The sequence below is a fragment of the Hipposideros armiger genome, unplaced genomic scaffold (genome assembly GCF_001890085.2).
Source record: "Hipposideros armiger isolate ML-2016 unplaced genomic scaffold, ASM189008v1 scaffold_6, whole genome shotgun sequence".
In the NCBI taxonomy this organism is placed as follows: domain Eukaryota; kingdom Metazoa; phylum Chordata; class Mammalia; order Chiroptera; family Hipposideridae; genus Hipposideros; species Hipposideros armiger.
Genome location: NW_017731356.1, coordinates 4,735,713 through 4,753,491, shown reverse-complemented (window position 1 = coordinate 4,753,491; position 17,779 = coordinate 4,735,713). Strand labels below are relative to the sequence as shown.

General features: G+C 38.7%; 1 protein-coding gene across 1 annotated transcript; it reads left to right on the top strand.

Moving 5' to 3' along the window:
• Positions 1-152: 152 nt before the first annotated feature.
• CENPL (centromere protein L) lies at positions 153-15,951 on the top strand. Its single transcript, XM_019648196.1, has 6 exons — positions 153-302; positions 643-736; positions 3,201-3,377; positions 5,198-5,449; positions 9,054-9,596; positions 12,127-15,951. The coding sequence occupies exons 3-6, from the start codon at positions 3,204-3,206 to the stop codon at positions 12,196-12,198; spliced, it is 1,041 nt and encodes a 346-aa protein (XP_019503741.1). The 5' UTR covers positions 153-302; positions 643-736; positions 3,201-3,203; the 3' UTR covers positions 12,199-15,951.
• The last annotated feature ends 1,828 nt before the right edge of the window (positions 15,952-17,779 follow it).

Genomic DNA, 17,779 nt, shown 5'->3' with positions numbered 1-17,779 from the left:
GCAAACGGCCCGGCGAGCGCCCGAGATTACGGTGAAGGCATTCAACCAATCAGAACGTAGGCGCCGCCGCCATGCCTAGTGCGGGCGGAAGTTGGGAGGAAAGCTTCGCGCCTCTAGAAAAGCTGTGGAGCAACGGCCGCACGCTGCGGAAAATCGGCGATAATAGGTCGCTCGACTGTGCCCTCAGTTAAAATGGCTACCCTCGTTGTTTCATTGACTTGGAATCGGCGCCCAGTAGGCTTCCTGCGTTGGGCCGCAGAGCGAGTCGGGAAGCGAATTTAAACTGAGCTGGCGGCTGCGGGGTAAATTGAGGCTTCTGAAGGGCGGGTTTTCGCGGCTGGCCTTGGCCCCCAAAGATCTCAGGTGGAGAGGGCGACTTGGGACACACTGTCCCTTTCCTCCTCAGAGAGGCCGCCTCCTCAGGAGCGAGGGTCGCAGAGCTGGGTGGCTGGGTCAGAGGAAATGTCCCGCCGGGGTGACGTCGCAGGGCTCGCCTGGCATCTGAGGGAGCGGAGGTCTCCTTACTGGGCACGTTTTGTGTCCCTGGTGACCCCGCTTGTGGAGCGGGAGGGAATTGGGGAGGGCCAGGTGTTCCTCCGGTCTCTCTTCTTAGCTGCCACTTGGGCGGCTTTTTTACTACAGGGCGGATTTCAGTCACGACGGAGCTTTGGACCCAGACTTGGAGAATGATTCGTGAAGCCGGCTTGGGTGACAGCGTCATCACAGCGTTTCACTGGTAAGATGCTTTGATTGACCCAGGACTGGCAGTGAACTTGTTACGGGTTTCGCCCTGTTGTGTGGTCATTATCTTTACAATACTTGTGTTTTGCTGCGTGTTTCACACTGAGCACCGGGCTCCGCCCTGGCTGTGGGGCAGCTGGCTTCAGGGATCGGTAGTCACGTAGGAAAGTGATTGAGCTCAGGTTCCTGCACCGACTTAGCACAAGGAAAACAGCGAAGTTGCAGCTGTGTGTGATGAAGTGCGCAGTTGGCGGGAGAGCTGGCTAATTTTAAAACTTTGTAAAAATATTCAATAAATTACCGGGGCTTTGAAATTTTAGTTCAGCATAGTTGTCTACAATATTATGTTATATTAGTTTCAGGTGTGCAATACAGTGATCTGACACATACCTTACAATGTGATCATCCCACTAATTCTACTACTAATCGTCTATCATTATGCAAATTTACCGCAATATTATTGACTACATTCGCCTTCACCACCGCCCGCCCACCCACCTTCTCCCTTCTGGCAACCATCAGTTTGATCTCTTTCTATACGTCTTTTTTTGTTTTGTTTGATCATTTATTTTGTTTTTTTAGATTACACATGTAAGTGAAATCATATGGTACTTGTCTTTCTCTGACTTATTTCACTTAGCTTAATGCCCTCTAGGTCCATCCATGTTGTTACAAATGGCAAGATTTCATTCTTTTTTTTTTAATGGCCGAGTAATATTCCATCGTCTATCTTGTATCACATCTTTATCCATTTATCTATTGATGGGCACTTAGGTTGCTTCCATATCTTGCCTATTGTAAATAATGCTGCAATAAACATAGGGGGTGCAGATATCTTTTTGAATTAGTGTTTTCATTTTCTTCCTGTAAATACTCAGAAATGGATTTCCCAGGGTCAGATGGCAGTTCTAGTTTTAGTTTTTGGAAGCGCCTCTATACTGTTGTCTATAACGGCTGCATCAATTTGCAATCGCACCAACAGGTGGAGGGTTCTTTTTTCTCCACATCCTTGCCAGCACTTGTTACTTGTTGTCTTTGATGATAGCCAATCTAACAGGTGAATTGCTCTCAATTCAGCAGGATAGGTAGGGTACTTTCTTTTGTTTTCCAGTAGATGGTGCTATATACATGCAAGTTCTTGTTTTATCTGCTCTATTTGAGCCTTTGAGATTGCCGTGCAGCGGCGACGCTTAGGTTAAGAAAAATGCAGCTGGGGTTGCGGGTGTCCCCTCTGTGACTGGCTGGCCTCTGTGATGGGGCACCACCACTGTGGTGGGGCAGTGTGGCTGGTGGTGGAGAACTGGTTTTTCAAGTTCCCAGAGCTACCTCCCTTTTTCGCTGTTTTTGACTTTGGCTGGTCGGAGTCTCAGCTCTTCGCACTGCTGTGTTGGTTACAGTTTCCCAGCCATCTCTACCTGGCGATAGTAGTGGGGTAGGGAGATGCTTTTTCCAGGAAGGAAGCTGCATCTGTCCCTGTTACACTCCAGGCCATAGTGTGAACAAGAAAGCTTAAGAAAGAGAATATGGACCAAAATGAGCGGTACAGACTAGGTGACCCTGTGGGCTGGTATATTAATAGTGTCCAAAGATTTTATAAAACATTCTTGAGGGATTTTGTCAGGCCCACCTGGAGGGCTTTTGGGCTTTTAAAAATATTTATCCCCGTTATCTCATTGTACATAGACACCCACTCACTGCTCCGGAGGAGTGAGCCACTGATATAGGCATAGGTATTTTGGGGGGAAAAGGTAAACAAAACCCTACTACTTGAAATTGGATTAGATCAAGCAGGATCTTAAAAGAGGCAGAATGAAAAAAGGACTTTTCCGATTGGGAATATAGTTAACAGGCAAAAATGTGAAGACAAGAATATGTTTATGTCTAGGAGCAGTAGAAGGATAAGAGCAAGCTGAATTATGAAAGATCTTAAATACAGAGCAGAAGAGGAATTTATCTCATCATTGTAAAGGTTTTTGCACAGGTGTCTAGTAATAAATTGCCATTTCTGAAGAATGATTACCACTAGATATGGAAAACGCTTAGTTGCTGTGATAAGAACCTGGCTAAGGAAGTAGTTTTGGGAATGGCTTCGAAGGAAAAACTCAAAAGAACGTGTTTAATGACTACGCATTAAAGAATGAAATTGGGAGACCACTTAAATGAATTTAAATTAACTTAGAAAATTGACAGGAATTTCAAAATGGACCAGCTAGGTTTTGGAAGGAGGAGGAGTTGAATTTAATTTTGAACATACTGTGTTTGAGTTATCTGTAAGATATTAACAAAAATAGCCTGTAGCCAATGAGAAATACTGGGCTTGGTTGAAAAGTCAAAACTGGGGTCAGAAAGGGGGAGGGAGAGAGAGAATTCCTTTATAGTGAAGAGAGGAATCTTCGAAACTGTGAGCGTGAATTAAGTTTCTAGTGTTTAGAATTCTGGTTTTATTTCTTTTTATGTAGATCATGGATTCTTATAATGCACCAGAATCGACTCCCAGACAAAGTGGACCGTCAGGGGTTAAAGATTACTTTATAGGTGCCACCCTTCTGCAGAAGCGACTAGAATCAGCCAAGAAGCTGACTTCAGTTGTCCCCACTCCATCTCGAAGGAAAGTTCCCCAGTGTTCACAGTTGCAGGTATGCTTTTTCTTCCTGATACTCAGTAATTGAGAATATATGTGAACAAAACATTTCAGTTTTTTTTACTTTTCTTGTATTTTTAGTATCTTTTTAATCCTTCAGGTAATGAAATAAATGAGAGACAGCTAAAAGAAACAATTGTTCACACTGTCAGTACCACCGCTGTTATGTCTTTTAACCTCCTGTAGTCTGGAACACTTGCACAATATTTCTTTGTTTTTTATGACATTTGAAAAGTATAGTTTCCTACTCTCCCCTTTTTTTTTATTTATTTATTTATTTATTTTAGCTGAGCCATCCTGCTACCTGTTGGCAGCTCAGCGGCTCCTACTCTCCCCTTTTTAAATAGGATATTCCTCATTTTGTGTTTGTCTGATGTTTCCTCACAATTAGATTGGAGTTATGTATTCTTGGCTGGAATACTGTATTAGATGCTGTTGTGTCCTTAGGGAATGACACCTGGTGATGTCACGATAGGTGATGTTAATTTCGATCATCCTGTCAGGGTGTTGCCCAATAATTCCTTTATTCCCCTCTGCAGCTAATAAGCAGTCTGTGGGGGAAACACTTTAAAATAATGCAGATTTCCTGTTCCTTGTCAAAATTTCCCCATACATTTAACAGCCTTTGATAATTTTTGCCAGATCCCATCTTTATCATGATGGTTGCGAAATAATGATTTTCTTGTCAATGTGTGCATAGTATCTTTTAGGATGTGAGAAATTTTTTATTTCTATGTGGAAACTGTCTTAAACAAAAATGACTAGTGCTGGTAATGAAAGTGATAGTTTCTAACTAAAAAACAGAAATTGTATGTAAATTAAAGATTGGAATGTCCAATTCAGTGCTCACTTATCTCTGTGAGACAAATAATTTTGCCGTACTTTTTGATAGTAATAAGAAAAAAGTTTATAACTGTTTCCGTGAATACTCTAGCCAGAGCAAATATTTTTGTCAAATAGACAACTGTAGTGAAAGTTCCATGAGATAGTTGGAGCTGTGAGACTGTCAGGAAGTGTGGATTCTATAGAAAAATTCAATTCAGGATAAAACGAGGAGCCTCTAGGGTATCTGTGAAGGCCCTCCATAATGCCATGGGGCTCATACAGATGAAGTGTTTTTGTTTTTGATGGTATGTAGTTCTATTAGAGCATGGCCGAAATATTCCCAAGTATCTTTTTATTTAATCCACTGAATTAGGCATTGTGTCAGAGTGGATTTACTGCCAAACAGTTTTAAAAGTTAATTAAAACCAATCAAATTAGTTGTGCTAGGAATAATTAGTATTTTCAAAATCTATAATTTGAAGTTTCTAAAAGTCAAACATCATTGTTCATCCAGTAAGTATTTATTGAACACCTGTTCTAGATGGCCTCTTGCTAGGAGCTAGAGATGTAGTAATGAATAGAATAGACAAAACCCCTGTTTTCATCAAACTCATAGTCTAGTAGGGAAAACAGACAGTAAAAATCAGACAGATATATAATATCAGATAGTGATAAGTGCTGTGAAAAAATAGAACATGTTAAGGAGCTATAGAGTGACAAAGTTGGAGTGGGTGCAAGTGCTACTTTAGAGAGGGTGGCCTCTTGAGTGACATTTGGGCAGAGACCTGATGGAAGGAAAGGGACATGCTGTCCGAAAGGCCTGTTCAAGAGTCTTCAAAGAATCCTGCAAACTCTGGTTTGTCTGGAGTACAACGCTCAGGCACCCAGTTATAGGTTTGTATTGAATACTTAAAATATTATGGTTAAATCCTTATTTACTGAAATTTCCTAATTCTTAAACTTTGGTCATGATTTTTTTTTTTTTTTTAGGAAGATGCTGAACTTCAAAAGGTTGCATTCCTTCTGCATAAGCAATGGTCTTTATACAGTGTAACTCCCTTATATAAATTCTCCTATACTAATCTCAAAGAGTATTCTAAACTTCTGAGCGCATTTATTGCTGCTGAAAAGCAAAAAGGCCTTGCTGTGCAAGTGGGAGAAGACCTCAACATCAAAGTGATTTTCTCTGCTCTGCTGGGAATGAAAGGAACACAAAGGGACCCCGAAGCGTTTCTTGTCCAGGTAGGTACAGTGCATAAGCAGCTCTTGCTTCCTAGTAGGGCGGAATCTGCATTGTCTTGGTTTGGAAATTGTATGGTTTTTTTTTTTTTTTTTACTGTTTTTAAAATTCTTAAGCTTGTGATTTGTAACCTCTTTTATGTCTTATTTGACCAAATTATAGTAATTAGATGTAGCCTACTTAAAAAAAGTTTCTTTTCCTATGACAATATAATCATATTTATTTCAGAAACTTAGAAAATATACAAAAAGTACAAAGAAAGTAAAAACCACAGTTTAACGTGTTGGTATACAGCTATTTGGCAACAAACAACCTGAATAGGCCTCTGTGTATTAAAGACATTGACTCAATAATGAATAACTTTTCAAAACAGCACCAGGTGCAGATAGGTTCACTGGTGAATTCTACCAAACATTTAAGGAAGAAATTATACCAGCTCTCTACATTCTCTTTCAGAGGTTAGAAGCAGAGGGAATACTTTCTGACTCATTCTATGAGGCAGCATTACCCTAAAACCAAAACCAGACCAAGACATTATAAGAAAACTACAGACCAATATCTCTCATGAACATAATACATCTACTTGGCTATCTGTAGCTATTAAAATGGGCTCGATCCTTCCGGAGTTCATAAGTGTGGTGTGTGAGATGTGCCTCCCACAAACCTTGTTACGACATCGGCACATTACCCGTCTGATGTGAAAAAATAAATAAAATAAAATGGGCTCATATTGCCCATACTTTTGCATTATGACTTTTTTACTAATACTCACCCAATGTTAGAGATCATTACTCATGTCATTAGGAATTCTACAGCTCTGTGGTTTTTACTAGGATTAAATTCCTAGTAGAATTTTAACAAATATGTAACATCATTACATATCGTGATATCATGCCAGGTTACTCTCAGAAATGTTAACATTTTATATTCCTTCCTATATGAGTATATAAAAGTAATACGAGTAAGACTAAATTTTGATTCATTAAGAAGCCAGATTTATTTTATTCATACCTGCTACTTCTGTTTCTTCTAACTCATCTTAGTCATTGATAAATTCTGACACAGTTGAACAGGCCTAATTTTATTTTTTTATTTATATAGATCAAGGGTCAGCAAACTGCGGCCTGCAGGGCCAAGTCAGACCTGCTGCTGTGTTTGTACGTCAGGTTCTATTGGCCCAGAGCCCCTTTCGTTTGTTAATGAATTATCTTGGGTTGCTTTTGTTCTGTAGCAGCAGAGCTAAGTATTTGCTACAGAGACCATATGGCCCACAAAGCCTCAAATATTTACTGTCTGGTCCTTTATAGAAGACGTTTGCTGGGCCGTGGGATAGATCATGGTATTGGCAAGGATCTCAAGATTCTTAGGATTAGACTCAGCTGCATGTAACAGAAAGCCTAAACAATAGTTAATTAAATAAGAGAGAGGTTTATTTGTCTTATAAAAGAGGTCTCCATAGGTAAGCTGTTCAAGTCTGGTGTATGCTTTATGATATTAATAATCTAGGCTCCTCTCTTTCATTTTTGGTGCATGGCTTCCATCCCTAAGGTCACCTTGTCGTCTAAGATGGCGTCCGGAGCGCTAAGTAGTGCGAGCAAGTTCCCAGCAGGCAGTAGGAGGAGGGTGGGAAAGGCAAATGGAATGCCTGACACGGAGTCATCTTGAAGGAGATGTGCTGAGACCCAGCAGCTTCTCTTTACATCCCAGTTGGAAGGGACACTAGAAAAATTTTGTTTTTTAGTCGGTACCTTGCCACCCCAAGTAAAGGACAGTTTTTCTGTGGAAGGAGAAAGAGATACTGGATAGACAGCAGTCTCTGCCAGGTAAAGCAAGCAGGTGATGCCTAGAGAAGTGAAGGGTCTGGTTGGCATGTCATCAGGCAAGCAAATGCTCTTGTAAGGAGTAGAAATAATCTCTTAAAATTTTTTTTTTTTTTTAAAGATTTTTATTTGGGAATTGGGATGGGAAGAGCACTGGGGAATTGGGTAAGGGGAACAGACAAGTTGCTGTCGTTTTGTTCTTCAGTCTAGTTGTGGAGGACGTTGCTTCACTGGCCCAAGTTGGCACCATCATTGCGCTCTTCCCGGGAGAGGCACATCAGTCGCTGGCTTCTGGATGGCCGCTCACCGTGGCTGCTGGCCGCTCACGCGGGCTGCTGGCTACACACGGTAGCCCATGGCAACCCACTGCCACAGCCACAGGGGCTGCAGCCTACACCGTCGCCGGTGACTCACAGCAGCCCAGCTCCAGGTTGAGCTGTTGTTCAGCATCTTAGCTGTGGAGGGCAGTGTCACTGGTGGGATCCGAACCGGGGCCCTCTGGCGTCCCAAGCCAGCTCTTAACCATCGCGCTACTCGGCTGGCCCAAATCTCTTAAATTTTTAATGTAATGTCCTAATCGTTTTCAAACTGTCGTGTCCTTGACAGGGTTATAGGACTCCTAAGGTTTAAAAGTATGACAGACATGATATATATGGGCTTTAAGGGATTTTGAGAGTCTCTTATATAATCTTTGAACAGGAAAAACTATGGTAAAAGGAACTGTTTAAGTAAGTGATCATCTTTAAAGGGATATGATACTGGGCCGTGCTCGTCAACTTTGATTCAAACATCTTTTAATATCTGGAAGGTATGTTTGTCGTGTAATTTACAAATATAAAGTTTGAAGGGTTAGTTAATCTGCTGGAAAATATAATTAAGATTCTAAAAGATCTCAGTGGATTGGCACAGCGGTCCAAATTGAAAGAGATTGAAATTCCAATAGGGATAAGTTTACTGCCTCAGTATAGGGTTGGCGGGGGGTGGGGTGGGGGAGTACGGATTTACCTATTAACAGCAAAAATGAATATGTAGAGTTAATTTAAGTAAAGCTGTCAACTACAAGCCAGAAAACTACTGCAATCTAAGATTATATTAGTAGGAGTATAATCTAGGTTAAAGATGGTGGCAGTCCTGTAATCAGACCTTTTTGAAGAAATTATGTTCACTTACGTTCACCCATTCAGCAAAATTTCAGAGAAGACTGACAGGATAGTGTGAGAACTTGTATGTATGTCGTAGGATGAATGGTCAAAGAAATTGGAGTTGTTGAACTTGCCCTACATATGATGGGGATCATCAAATATTTGAAGGCCTTTTCCTGTAGAAGAGGTTCGATTCAATTTGTTCTGTGTGCATGTAAGGAAGAAGGTAGGACCAGTGGGTGGAAACCACAGGGCCTCCCATATGAAATAACATTTCAAGTTGATAGAAAGAACTGCCTTAGGAACTAGTGAAGTCTTCTCCAGGCAAGAGTTTAAGCACGTTGCATTTGATGACCTTTACAGTCCCTGGTTATACCGTATTGGCATCCCTATCTTGCATTTTGGTTGTACGAAGATCTTGCCATATACCATGTTTCTAGTATATAAGAATGTTAGAAAAAAACATCAATTAACTTGATAAACCCTAATAATGACTAGGGACACTATTCCCTCCTGTGCTTTTTGACAATTAATAGAACATAACCTTCTTATTTTGTACTAATGTGCTAATTAATTTTGAGAAGATGTAATTCAGGAGTAAGTGTACGTTTGAACTTAATTGAACCTGTTTTTCTTTTTTGTAGATTCTGTCAAAATCTCAATCGCCCTCTGAGAACAGCAAAGGTAAAGTGTTGTGGACTGGTTGGTTCTGCTGTGTATTTGGAGACAGCCTTCTGGAGACTGTTCCAGAAGATTTCACCTGTCTACCTTTATTCCTTGCAAATGGAGCAGAGACTAACACAGCCATCATTGGAACCTGGTTTCAGAAAACTTTTGACTGTTACTTCAGTCCCTTGGCAATCAGTGCGTTTAATCTTTCCTGGATGGCTGCTATGTGGACTGCTTGCAAAATGGACCATTATATGGCTACTACGGAATTCCTGTGGTCTGTGCCCTGTAGCCCTCAAAGCCTGGACATTTCTTATGCCATCCATCCAGACGATGCAAAAGCTTTGTGGGACAGTGTCCACAAAACACCTGGCGAAGTTACCCAGGAGGAAGTCGACTTATTCATGAACTGCCTTTATTCCCATTTCTATAGGCATTTCAAAATTCATTTATCAGCCACAAGATTGGTTCGTGTTTCAACATCTGTAGCTTCAGCACATACTGATGGAAAAATAAAGGTCAGTATGAACAAATTTAGTTAGGGAATTTTTCTTCATTGCATAGTTTTCAAAATGTATGGTAATTGCATTTTTCACATTGAAGAAACATTTGAATGTCTGCCAATTCCAGACAGTAGAGAGATTTTATTTTCTGCTTCATAAATGATTTATTCAAAAGTCTTCAGCCTTCTAGATGCAGCTTCATTATGGAAGGAGACTAGATGCTGTGTGCTATGGATTTTGGTAACAATATGAATTATTCCGTAGTAACTTTGAAACTTTCAAAATTGTTTCTTGTCAAACTTTAAAATGATGATCAGATAACAGAGGATTGTATTAGATAAGAAAATTATAGTCAGAAACACAGAACTAAGATACCATCTTTATATTTCAGGCTTTTCTGTCCCTACTAGGAAAGAGATAATAGAGACATTGTTTTACTGTTTATGAAGTCCTTACTGGAGGAAGTATCAGAAATAAACAGAGAGTAGGCACTTAATTATTGGGTTGTTGGAAAAGTCATGACACATTTTTGCAATGAAAAACAGAAAAATACATCATGACTTTTCTGACAACCCAATATATTAAAATATGTTACTATATTTAAAATGTATTAAAATACAACTACAATAAACACTCCATGAATATTGGTTTTGTCACTGTGCTAGGAGTTTAACATATCTTGAGGTGTTTTTATCCACATTTTATTTTTTTTTTATTTTTTTATTTTTTTCACATTTTATTTTTTAAACAAGGAAACTGAGGCCAAGATAGGTTTAAGTGACACATGTAAGATACCTTAGTAAGAGGAGGTGTCAAGATCTGAATGTTTATCTCTTAGGTTCCAAATGTTCGTACTCTGCTATATGTACTGTATTAGTGCTTTTTAAATGGGAGGCGGTCACAGTGCAACAGTAGGTTGGGGAATAACTTTGATGGGAAGAGACCACCTTTAAAAAATAAACAAACGGGCTGGCCAAGTGGCGCGTTGGTTAAGAGCTGGCTTGGGACGCCAGAGGACCCCGGTTTGGATCCCACATATGAGGGCCAGTGACACTGCCCTCTACAGCTAAGATGCTGAACAACAGCTCAACCTGGAGCTAGGCTGCCTGGAGTCGCCGTCAATGGCATAGGCTGCAGCCCCTGCTGCAGTGGGTTGCCATGGGCTACCGTGTGTAGCCAGCAGCCAGCGTGAGCGGCCAGCAGCCGCAGTGAGGGGCCGTCCAGAAGCCGGTGACTGATCTGCCTCGCCTGGGAAGAGAGCAATAATAATACCAACATGGGCCAGTGAAGCAACGTCCTCCACATCTAGACTGAAGAACAAAGGACAGCAACTTGTCTGTTCCCCTTCCCCTAATTCCCCAATTAAAAAAAAAAAAAATCTAAAAAAAAAAGTGTCTTTAAAAACAAAAAAACAAAAAAAGAAATAGAAAATATAAAAACAGAGTGTATTACATGTGGTAAGGGTATACCTTTGTTCGTACTGGGTGATGATGTTAAATTTATTTTTTTACTATGGTTTACAGTAAAAAATTTGCAAGATTATACTACACTATGTTATTTTGATAATATAAAGGAAAAAAATTTATATTTTAGCACCTCAGAATTCAATGTTCATGAAGTCCTTATATACGGTATTTAAAAATTTTGTTTCCATATGCCCACACTATTAGTAAACTACATTTAAAAACTTATATGATGTATTCTTATCTATCTATGTATATGAGGGTGGTCCTTAAACACATGTATTTTATCTAATCTATTCTAAATTTAAGAGCCTGTCTTAATGATGTATGGCAGTAACTGCGGCTCCTAGGTTCAAATAATGCCATGATGATAGCTAACATTTATAAAGCACTAAATTGTGCCAGGCATTATTAAGCATTGTACGCATATTGTCTCATTTAGTTTTCACAACAACCTATATACATAGTTTACATACAAACTTACATAGGTTGTGAAGAGGAAACTAGCTCGGAGATTAAGTAGGTTCCCTCAGATAGATCACACAGCTGGTAAGTGGAGTTGGAATTGGAACCCAGTCATTTGACTCAACAGCTTATGCTTTTAACTGCAACATTGTACTTTGCCTGTCCAAAGTTTGAAATTAATGTATTAACCAGGTTTCTGCCATCTGCATTCTATAAGATACTTTTGGAATTATATATGCCTTTGAGAAGAGGAAAGTTATGGAACCTCTTTCTAGAAAATGTAGACAATTTGCATATAAGCTCTAGGGGTTCATAAATACCCCTCTTTCTCCTCACTCCTTAGTCAGCCCAAGCATGGGAACTGGAATAAATGAGAACCCCACTCTGATTACTTCTAAGCACCATTGACTGTAGTTGTAAATTTATTAAAGTCAGCAGTCTTTATTGAATAAAATGTATTTGACTTAGAGCAGCAATGGTTTGGGTTCATATTCATATCTTAGCTTGCAGATATGGAATTTAAAATAAGCCTGGACTATTGATCAAATATCAAACTGCTTTGTTATCATAATTCTATTTTAATTTTAAATGTTGTCTTTTTATTGTTTTTCTTTCAGATTCTGTGTCATAAATACATTATTGGAGTGTTGGCATATTTGACAGAACTGGCAATTTTTCAAATTGAGTGAGGACTTCTGGGGACTATAAATTATGGATTATATACCTTTTTCTCATTTATTATTTGCCTAACTGCTCAGCTGAGAGGGACTGCAGGAGAAATGGACGGCTATGTCTGCGTCTGTTTCCAACAGTACCTTTGGAGCTGCCCAGATGGAAGCCAAGAAGGATCTAGAAGAACAAAGAAGGGGGTAGTGGAAGAACCACAGCCAGGTGCTCGTATAATAGTCATGGTTACCTGGGATGCATCTCTAGAAAATGCTGAGTTGTTTATTGACCATCTTTTTAAAAAATGTGTAATGTTTAGTATGTCAAACTTTTAGGATTCAAATGAGATATCTGTGATATTGAGTATTTCTGGTTTGGGTCTTTAAAACCTTTAATCCCTTTTAAGCATTTTAGACTTGCATTCAGAGAGAATTTCTGTCTTCTAAAGACATTTTCCTAGCACCATTTTGCTGTAGAGAACTAGCAATAAAAAAAATCCTCTCCAAAGGAAACGAAAGATTACTTTTTTTAGCCATTAATATGCTTCTGTTTTTAATATTCAATTCTTATTGCAATGTTGAATTAAATATTCACTTTTAAAATGAAGCAGTGTGTTTATCAGTGTCTTGGTGATAGATCTTTAATTAATGTCTCAGGAATAGGAAGTCATGAGCCTTTTCAAAGGTTGCAAACCAAGAATTAGAATCATGCAAGTTGTAGAGTTGAAAGGCACTTGTGAGACTCTTTTGAGGGCATAGATTTTCTTGTTTAACTTTCAGGTGCCTAATTTTGCTTTAGCACAGTGCTTGGTAAATATCTGTAGATTAAATGAATTTTAATCAACTCTTCCATTTTATAAATGAAAGCTGAGACGCAGTAACTTAAGAGACTTGCCCAAGAGGTTATATCTAAATCTCTTCTTTTTACTGAGCATAGAAAGGTTTTGTTTTACTTTAGAAACAATGTCTTTAAAAATCTTGTTTGGAGGCAAGTAACTTTAATAGGTGGTCATTCTAAAAACAAAAGTTAACTTCTGGAGTGTGGTATTATTTCACATAAACTAGGAACAACAGAGGTAGTAGAAAAAGCATGGACTTTGAAGTCAGACATTTGTTCATTCAACTAATACTTAGAATTGTATTGGGTAATAGCAGTGAAGACAAAAAATATCTCTGTCCTGTGGAAATTATATTCTAGTGGAGGAAGGCAAAAGATAAATAATTCCATACGGAGATAAGTGCTCTAAAGAAAATAATGCAGTGCAATATGAAAGAGGTGACTGGGATAGGGCCAACTTTACACGCAGTTTTCCAAGGTCTTTGAGGAAGTGACATTTGAGCTGAGTCCTGAATGATGAGAAGAAACCAGCCATGTGATGGCTGAGGAAGGTATGCTAAGCAGGTGTAACTGCATGAGCAAAGGCCTTGAGACGGGTAAGAGCTTGGCTTATCTGAGGAAGGAAGGGAACCTGTGTGGCCGGAGCACAGTGGTGAAGAGTGGAGCAGTATGAGATGACACCGAGGACACTTCTTCCCTGGTGCTGTGTCTCCCAACTCTTGGCTGGGCACGTGGCTGCCTAGAATAAAGATGACATTTTTCCAGCCTTTCTCTTAGGTAGGTGCAGTCATATGACTTAAGTTCTGACCCATGGCACATATAAATGGAGGTGTCACGTAGAGCTTCCAGGAATCTTCCTTAAAACACAGCAGGCATGTACCCCCTGCCCGTTTCTTATTCTTCCAACTTTGCTGCTTGGAACGCATATAATGACTGGTGCTCCAGCTGCTCTTTTAGGTCACAGGGATGAGGCTCAGGTCCTAGGGACACAGGGGCATGACTGGGAAGGAGTGTGTGCCCTGAGGACTTTCTTGAAGCTGAGCCCCCACACCAACCTTGGATGGTCTTCCTCTAGACTTAACGTACGTGTCAGAGATATAAACTTCTATCTTGTTTAAGCTATTGTTTTTTGGGTCTCTTGCTCATAGCCAAACCTAAGCCCACCTGACACAGGCAGGAGCCACGTCATCTTAAGTTTTTATAAGTACTGTGAAGGGATTGGCTTTGATTCTAAATGCAATGGGAAGCCAGTGAAGTTTGAAGCAGGAGAATAATATGACCCAATTTGTATTTTATACGATATGAGGGAGAATGAGTTGTAGGTAGAGGAAGAGGAAAACAGTTAAAAGGTTCTTAGAAGTGGTACAACCTCTATGGAGAAGTTAGCTGTCTCTGTCAAAATGGTGTGATTTATCCTTGCACCACCAATCCCACTTCCAGGATTCAGTCCCCCAAATCACTGGCAAAAATACAAAATGAAGCATGTACAATACAAGGCTCTTTATTACAGTATTTGTGATAGACTAAACACAATCCAATACCCATCAGAGGCAGATTGGTTGAATAAATTATGGGTTAGCTGCCCAGTGAATTACTACTCTGCGACTATTAAAAGGGTTGAAGACATCTAATACTGCCATGGGGTGAGCTCTAGGAGATGTTATGTGGGAGAGCAAAACGTGGGCATATTGTTTAATATGCTGTTTTATGGAAGGAATGGCGGAATATTATGAGTATGTGTGTTATGCTTCCTGTTTTAAAAAAACAGTGGAAGGATAAACCAAAACCTAATAAAAGTGGTTACTAAGAGGAAGAAACTCGGTACAGGGGACAGGAATGAAAGATGACTTACCTGTATGTTCCTTATTTTTAGTTTGGACAATATTAAGTGTTTTATATAATTATAAAATAAAATTAGATAAAAAAGGAAACACCAAAGCACTCTTGAAAACTGAAAACAAATGAACTTAAATATAAGTTCGTGCTATAATCATAAATTATTTTCAGTATCTTTAAATACTACTTTTTTGACTGCTCATGGTTAGTGGGTTCTATCCTAGGAAAAGAAGAGCAGCAAAGGAATCAAATTGCATTTAGTTAATATTTTTATTAGTAATGTTGGTGTTGTTATTTTACTACTATAAGATGAAATAATGTATTATAACAATGTTAGGAACCAAGATTTTCCATGTAAGAGAAAAGATACACAATTATAAAATCAGGTAAGCTCAAGTAAAAACAGTAATACTAAATTTGAATCGGAAATATCAGAATGAACTTATTTATTTTTGAAATGCAAAAGTTTTAACTTTGATAAAGTTCAATTTATCAATTTTTTTATTTCCTATGCTTTTGGTGTTGTATCTAAGAAATCATTGCTTAACCAGAAGTCCCAAAGATTTACTCTGTTTTCTTTTAAGGATTTTATAATTTTAGCTTTTAAATTTAGGTCTGTAATCCATTTTGAGTTAATTTTTATGGTGTGGGTAAGCATCCAAATTCATCATTTTGCATATAGATATTCATTTGTTTCAGCACCACATATTGAAAGACTATTATTTTCCCATTAATTAATTGGCCATAGATGTTTGAGTTTATTTCTGGACTCTCAATTCTATTTTAGCGACCTATAATATGTCCTATGCCAGTACCACACTGTCTTGATTACTGTGGCGTTGTGTTTTGAAAGCAGGAAGTATGAATCTTCCAGCTTTGTCCTTTTTTTAAGATTGTTTTTGCTGTTCTGGGTCTTTTGCATTTCCATAAGAATTGTAGGATCGGTTGGTCAATTTCTGTAAAAAAGTTTAACTGGGATTGTGGTAGTTAAGTGTGTTGAATTTGTAGATCAGTTTGGGAAGTATTGCCATCGTAGTTATGTCTTCCAATCCATGAACATGGGATAGGATATCTTTCCATTTATTTAAATCTTTTCAAAATTTCCTTCAACAATGTTTTATAGTTTTCAGCAAACATTGCACTTTTGTTAAATTTGTTCCTAAATATTTTATTCTTTTTAATGCTATTGAGAATAGAATTGTTTTCTTAATTTTGTTTTTGGACTGTTGTTGCTAGTGCACAGAAATACAATTGATTTTATATATGGCTCTTGTATCCTATGACCTTGTTGAACTTGTTTTCTGTAGCATTTTTAGTGAATTCCTTAGGATTTTCTATATATAAGATTGGTGTCATTTGTGAATAAAGGCAGTTTTACTTTTTAATTTCAATCTGGATGTTTTTTATTTTTTCGTGCCAAATTGCCTTGGTTAGAGTCTTTAGTACAATGGCAGATATAAGTGGTAAGAATGTATGTCTCATCTTGTTCCTGATCTTTGTGGGAAAGCATATTAAACCATTAAACATGATGCTAGCTGTAGGTGTTTCACAGATGCCCTTTATCGGGTTAAAGTTCTATTTCTAATTTATTGAGGGTTTTTTATTTTGAACGGAAGTTGGATTTTGTCAAATTATTTTTCTGCATCTATGGAGAAGACTCATGATTTTTCTTTTACTTGAAACTACACATTTCACTTCTTCCCAGTTTCACGTGTAAGGAGGTTGGAAGTGGCTACTCTGTCCTTGCAACAAGTAAAACACTGAACAGTTGGAAAAATCCACAACTCTTCTTGGATACACAAGAGGGGAGGACACAGGCAAACAGACAGACAGGCGAATACAGGGTGTCACGGCGTAGCTGAGCAGTGACTCAGGAGCAGGAACCCTGTGGGAACCAGTGCCAGGGTAAGAACACCTGAACTGTAATTGATGAAGTGCTGGAGGCTCACTGTGGACAAACCCAAGAGTTAAAAACTTCAGGGGACCCTGTTAAGAGTTGTGGAAATCACTACGCAAGTAAGTTAACAAAATCCTCTATTAGACAGCAATGTCTTTATTGGAATAGTTACATTACACTAATAACCTGGAGCACCTTCGGTGGGGAATAGAAATACCCTTTGGCTCCAATGAACACTTTGGCCAGGGCTGTAGTTCCTGGGTCTCGTCTCGACTCACTGCCCTATGAATCGCTCCCATTGGGGACCTCCCTATTTATGGAGAACCTAACCCCTAGAATTTGGTTCCTGTTATCATTCCTCTCTTCTTTCAATAAAGGTGATAGCAGAGTCCTGAGTAATACGTGATTTTGCCTGGAAGACTGGCTGTTAAGGATGCAGTACTGTAAGGATCTCATAAATTTTTTTATGCTTTTTCAGTGTTGCTTATCAGGCTATTTAAAATTAAAGTCTGTTAGCATATTTAGTGCCAGGCCATGTCTCAGGTCGGCCTGCAGTGACAGTGTGGGCCAGAAAGAGAAACGGAGTGGGAGTTTGGGGAACTGATTTCTAATGCTGGTTCCATCACTTACTATTTACTCTAAGGAAGGACTTCCTTGGTTTTCAGCCGTAGAGCAAAGAAATAGATGGGTTTGGAACAGATGATTGTTAGGTGTCCTTCTAGGTCAAAAGTGTATGATTCTAAGACCTATACCAGAAAATAAGTTTAGTGGTTAGGTAATACTATATTAAATATTAATATCTATTATAGAAAATATTTGTAATTACTATAAAATAATGTAATATAAATATAAATATTGATGTTATATATTAAACTTTCATATAAAATTTTTTATGTAAAATATAAAAATTCATAATTCTAGCTGGCCATCCCTTTATTCCTTCAGGTTTGTGAAAGTACTTACAATTTTACATAAAGGAAATATAAATGATATTGAAAAATCTTAAATAGCAAAGACACAAGCATTAAACAAAA

What these genes read in the sequence shown, in the direction of transcription:
- CENPL (XM_019648196.1), top strand. Translation starts at nt 3,204, where the DNA reads ATGGATTCTTATAATGCACCAGAATCGACTCCCAGACAAAGTGGACCG. An exon ending in CCGAAGCGTTTCTTGTCCAG is followed by an intron (nt 5,450 to 9,053) that starts GTAGGTACAGTG and finishes TCTTTTTTGTAG; the next exon opens with ATTCTGTCAAAATCTCAATC. An exon ending in ATACTGATGGAAAAATAAAG is followed by an intron (nt 9,597 to 12,126) that starts GTCAGTATGAAC and finishes TTTTTCTTTCAG; the next exon opens with ATTCTGTGTCATAAATACAT.